Source organism: Lathyrus oleraceus, chromosome 6 (assembly GCF_024323335.1).
Source record: "Lathyrus oleraceus cultivar Zhongwan6 chromosome 6, CAAS_Psat_ZW6_1.0, whole genome shotgun sequence".
Classification (NCBI taxonomy): domain Eukaryota; kingdom Viridiplantae; phylum Streptophyta; class Magnoliopsida; order Fabales; family Fabaceae; genus Lathyrus; species Lathyrus oleraceus.
Window position 1 is genome coordinate 226,736,639 of NC_066584.1, and position 5,643 is coordinate 226,742,281.

A 5,643-nucleotide genomic window follows, 5' to 3' on the forward strand; every position below is an offset into this window, starting at 1 on the left:
TTTATCCATATTGTCACCTAACATAAGTGTGTTACTGAAACATCCAAATCGTCTCTAAACCGAAGTCCTACTCGTCACTAGACCGAAGTCTTACTCGTCACTGGACCAAAGTCCTAACTCATCACTGGACCAAAGTCCTACCTATCTCTGATATACATGATACGTGAATTCTACACAAATATCTACAATACTCTTCTCAACCTCCAACTTCAATACTCTTCATTGGTTCCTCTTGAACCTAAAACTCAATATATATCATCACCAATGCAAGACTACGTAATTGGTTCCACTAAACCGAAATCTTAGCATAAACTCAACACTTTTCCTCTTCATGATACATTCATCACAATCTCGTCATAACAATTAAAAGTATATATGATTTCTCATCAATACTCATCAAACAACATCAAGCAATCTTTGAAAACGGAATCCACTCGAAAATTTGATCTGAACGACTCAAAATAGTCAACATAGGGGTTGACGATCAACCCCTCGCAGGTCTGACAGTTGTCACCCTCCCTTATCAAGTCGCTCGTCAGCTTCCTTTGACTCGGCTTCCATTGCCTCAGCTTCCTTCAACTACCCACTAATTACTTTTTCATACATTTAAGCAAGCACTTCTTCACTCTCGTCTACAATGTAATCATGATCTACTTATATGTCATCAAGGGGACCATCATAATACTCAAGATGAGACAAAGGGCGTTGAATATAAATATCAACACTTAGATGCACCCTATAAAGATCAACAATCTCTAAGACACCTTTGTCATCAACCAACATAATCATCCCAAATGTGGGGTCTTTGAAATATAGTCTCAAATTCCCTATAACCTAACTCTTTGAAGCAACCTAACAACTCAAAATAATTCCACCTGTCAACCTCTACTTTCAAATCATCAACTATTCCTCCTTTGTACACATTAAATTCCTCATCAATGAATTCACCACTATGATGGATTCTGATATGTAAATATTTGTTCATTTCAACACAAACCCTCAACACATAAACCATAAACATTAATCACATAAACCCTAACAACAGAAACTCTAAAAACTACAACAGTTTACAATTGCAGAAAGATTTCGTGAAACAAACCAGTAATAAACAATGTTGTCTTCGATTTCACCTTCAAACAAGCTTTCGATTTCGCCTACTCTCCTCCTTTCGCAAATCACCATTGAATCCTCCTTCGTGAATCGCCTTCAGTTTCTCTCCTAGGGTTCATATGTCTTTCGTGTTATTTCTGAACAAAATCCTTTTAGTTTCGTTTTTAATATAATCTCATATCCACCTCAACGACATGTTTACGTCATTTGTACCCTAATTTTGACTTTTAAGTAACGAAGCAAACAAAAAGGACTAACGCGATGTTGTTTGAAGAATTATATGATCAAATTGACCTTTTTAAAAATTAAAATACCAAAATAGACCCCAAAATAAAATTAAAAGACCAAAATATATATTTTACTTTTATTATACTATTAAACAATTTTAGGCAATCTTATCAACTTATATTCTAAAGAATCACCTCTATTGAATTTTTTTAAGGAATCTATATATATATATATATATATATATATATATATATATATATATATATATATATATATATATATATATATATATATATATATTGACAAGGGGGCTCTTGCCCCCACAAAAGAAAAAAAATAGCACATTAAAAAGTCAATTAGTTTATATATTACCTTTACCTTGAAAAAATAGTAATTATCGTAACCATAAATTAAATTTTAAGAAAATAAATATGTGTGATAATAATTTTAAAACGTTGCACATTTTAATTATTTACTTTTTAAAAAATTTATACGTTTGTGGTTTTCTTGAATATCTCAAATTTCGTGTTTAGTCCTTCAAAGAATTATTCTCATAAAAATTTGAATCCACACTTTTGATCTCTAATACTAAAACCGTCACTAATTCAGTCGTTAATCAACAAATCATCGCTAAAACCGTCGCTAATTATGTTGCTAAGTTGTAAAAATCGTCATTAATTTTGTCGCTAAATTATAAAAACCGCCGCTAAATTGCAAGAAGGACAAAAAAATATGGATGAAAAATTTAAATAAAACTATTCTTTTAAAGAAATATTAAACTAAATATAAAATTTGAGATATTTAAAAGAACCACCAACATATTTAATATTTTTTTATAATTCTATTAACGTTAAGTATGTATACAAATAAAAAAAAACATTATCTTTAGACAGAGTACATACTACAAAATAATGATATCTTAATTTATATGGCCAAATCTTAAAAATACAAATTTAATAAATGGAGTGGGTAAATAGGAATGCTAGATCAAAGCAAATAGAACAAAAAATGAAGAGCACCAATTGATATTGAGAATAAGAATATAGATGAATTTATTAAAAAAATAACATATAAAGAAGAAAATCACTTCCTTTGCTGTTGAAGATGATAGCCTTCTAGACAATAATTGATAGCCTTCTAGACAATAATTGATAGCCTTCTAGACAATAATTGATAGCCTTTTAAACAAGAGAAAATTAATACCTTAAAATATTGACTTGACACCAATGCATTCCATTTAATTTTCTAGTTCTAGTGATTCAATGATAACTTGTTTGATATGTGATATCTTGGGCCAATCCTGTCCAACTTTGGGCTGATATCTTCTGCATAATCCAGGACATCCTTTCATTTTCAAATATTCAAGGTTTGCCAGGTGATGGACATCATCCGGGAGTGAAAGCAGTCCTGGACAATTTTCAATTGAAAGTGTTTTGAGACAAAACAGAGTTGACAACCACATAGGAAGCTCATCAAGATTGTCACAATCAACAATTACCAAGGACTGTAATGTTTCCGCACAACCTCGCAACCACTGAGGAAAAGTCGCCAGCTGGGGCAAAGATTCGAGATACAATAACTTTAACCTCAACTTGGCAATTTGGTTGTCATCATGGCCCATTGACAATTTCAACTTATTGCAGCCATCAATAGACAAACTCTCTAAGTTTGGAATAACATGAAGAGGCACATATCTCAGACTCCGACAAGAACCAATATCCAAATATTTAAGACTAGGGAGCTCTATTCCTTCAAACAATGACTTCAATTTGTCACAAGAAACAAGAGTTAATATCTCCAGGGAAGTCAACTTTGCAATCTCTTTGTCTGGAAATTTAGATTGCCTTGTGGTTATGTGTAGTTGTTGAAGGCTGATTAGGTTTCCTATTCCATTGGGCAATTCTTGTAGCTCTATGCATCCACTGAGATTCAAATTTATTAAATTTTGGAGTTTGCACACCGAATCAGGGAGACTCTTGAGTTCTTCATTATCTTCAAGATTGAGATATCGTAAGTGTTTTAACTTACCAATGGAGTGAGGCAAACTCTCATATCCAGAATTATTTATTTGCAAAACCCGCAAGTATTTGCATCTTGACACCAAAGTATTCAAGAAAGCTTCATTGTTGACTCCAACAGGAAAAAGTATGGTTCTCAAACCTAGGGGAAAGTCGGTTTTTCCAAGCAAATGACTTTTAGTATACGACAAATGTAAGGCATTCTCAGATATGTTTTCACTAGAGGAGCTCAACAATTGAAACTCGTCTCTTGAAACATACAATGCAAGATCATGCACTAAATCGTGCAATTTGAATTTGTAAGCACTGCCATAGTCAATAAAATCCTGAAGAAAAGATCTTGACTGTAATTCATGTAAATATTGATTGCCAATATCTTTCAATGTTTCACCCTTATGTGGTGATTGAAGAAAACCAAGTGCCTCCCAAAGTACAATAGTATGAAAACTGTTGAATTGGAAGTCTTTCTCAAAGAGGGAGAAACAAGCAAAGCATCGCTTCAAATAAGAAGGTAACTGATCATAACTTAACTTGATAGCATGCAAAATGTCATCTTCTTTTTGTGGTAAGTTCCAAATCTCATTGTCCCGCACAAACATCCATTCTCGTACATCAACTTTTAAGAAAAGTGAACTCCCTAATGTTCTTAGCGCCAACGGAACTCCTCCGCATTTATCTACAATACATTTCCCAATCTCCATCAATTCAGGATGTCTTTTTTCCTCTCCTTCTTTGAAAGCCCATTTGTAAAACACAGACAAAGAATCCTCTCGAGAAAGACCTTGCAAATCAAGAGACGACGAGTGAGTGCCCATCATCTCGGCAACTTTTAGGCTCCGCGTCGTCACTATGACTTTACATCCTTGACCACCAATTTGAATTAAATCTTTCAATTCTTCCCATTTGACACGATCCTCATTCCATACATCGTCCAACACGAGTAAGAACTTTTGACCAGCAAGCGCATTCCTTACTTTCTTTAGCAGTTGTTCCAAACCAAGGTTTCGAACATTCTCGTGGTGATTTTGGCTAGGAACAGAATTGATGATCTTAACAACCAGATTCTCAAAATCAAAATCATTGGACACACATATCCACATCTTCAATGGAAAAAATTCAACTACACTCTTATCATTAAACACAGCTTTTGCAAGCGTTGTCTTCCCCAAACCCCCAATTCCCACAATAGTAACAATAGATAGTTTTTCACTATAACTATCCTCCAATAATAGCTTTACAATTTTCTGTTTATCTTTTCCCCTTCCTATCACATCAGATTCATTTACACCAGAATGAGTTTCGCGCCTTTGCACAACACGGTTATCACTGTCAATGATTTGAAGGCCAAACTTATCTCTAATTTCCGCAACTTTATCTAATCTTTCTTTGATATCTTTGATACGATGCGCCATTTTAACGCGATAAATAAGAGGATTTGAACTCGAAACAAAATGCCTTACCTTCCTTCTGACGCTGCCGGAGGTGTTGACGACTTGTTTCCTTAGTGCTTCGCATTCGAAATCGTCAATAACGTCTTCGGCGGTTGATAAGATGCGCTTAATCTGTTTCAACCATTCGCCAAGCTCGTTGTTTTGCTTCTGCTTTTGCTCGGCGTCCAGCAACACTGCTTTGATGAATGAGACTTTGTTTTGGATCTCAAGTAAATCTTGTTTGACACCGAGAGCTAGAGAAAGTTCTTCGGCGGCAAGAGAAGCGAGTTTGTCGATGAAGAACTGTGCGATTCCGAAGAGAGAAGATGGATCCATGTTTTTGTGGAGAATGAAGGAAAGGTTTCAGTTTTCAGAACTGGAGAAGAAGCTAACAGAAAATTGTGGAAATGATAGGGTCAATGGTAAGTCGTTACTCGTTATCCTAGGCACACCTTACAGGAGATTACCAAAATACCCTCCTTCGTATATTGCAGCACGCACTAAAATTATTTTTCAATGAATATAGATTACTACTTGCAAAGAAAAATAAATAGGATTGATATGTTGAAGAGGTGTGGTTAAATATCAATGTAAAATAACTTCACATGACAATCGGGAAATTTTTAGATGAAAAAAGTATAACAAATAGTTTTATATATAGTTAATTAAAAAAATATATAAATTAAAAAATAAAAATAAATTTCTCTCTCTCTCTACAATGTACGAACGTTGGAGAAGTAATTGTTATCGACGGTTATTGATGTGTTTAGTATTGAAATCGATTTCATTCATTTAATAAAAGTTCATAATTTTTATTAGTATTCTCTATAGAATCCGAGTATCAAAGTCACATAGAG

General features: G+C 33.9%; 1 protein-coding gene across 1 annotated transcript; it reads right to left on the reverse strand.

Moving 5' to 3' along the window:
- Nucleotides 1-2,335: 2,335 nt before the first annotated feature.
- Nucleotides 2,336-5,211, reverse strand: LOC127092849 (putative disease resistance protein RGA3). Its single transcript, XM_051031741.1, has 2 exons — nt 2,495-5,211; nt 2,336-2,450 (listed from the first exon to the last, which is right to left on the reverse strand). Exon 1 carries the CDS (start codon nt 5,120-5,122, stop codon nt 2,576-2,578), a length of 2,547 nt encoding a protein of 848 aa, XP_050887698.1. The 5' UTR covers nt 5,123-5,211; the 3' UTR covers nt 2,336-2,450; nt 2,495-2,575.
- Nucleotides 5,212-5,643: the final 432 nt, after the last annotated feature.

Coding starts and splice junctions, on each gene's coding strand:
- LOC127092849 (XM_051031741.1), bottom strand. CDS start 5,122: ATGGATCCATCTTCTCTCTTCGGAATCGCACAGTTCTTCATCGACAAA.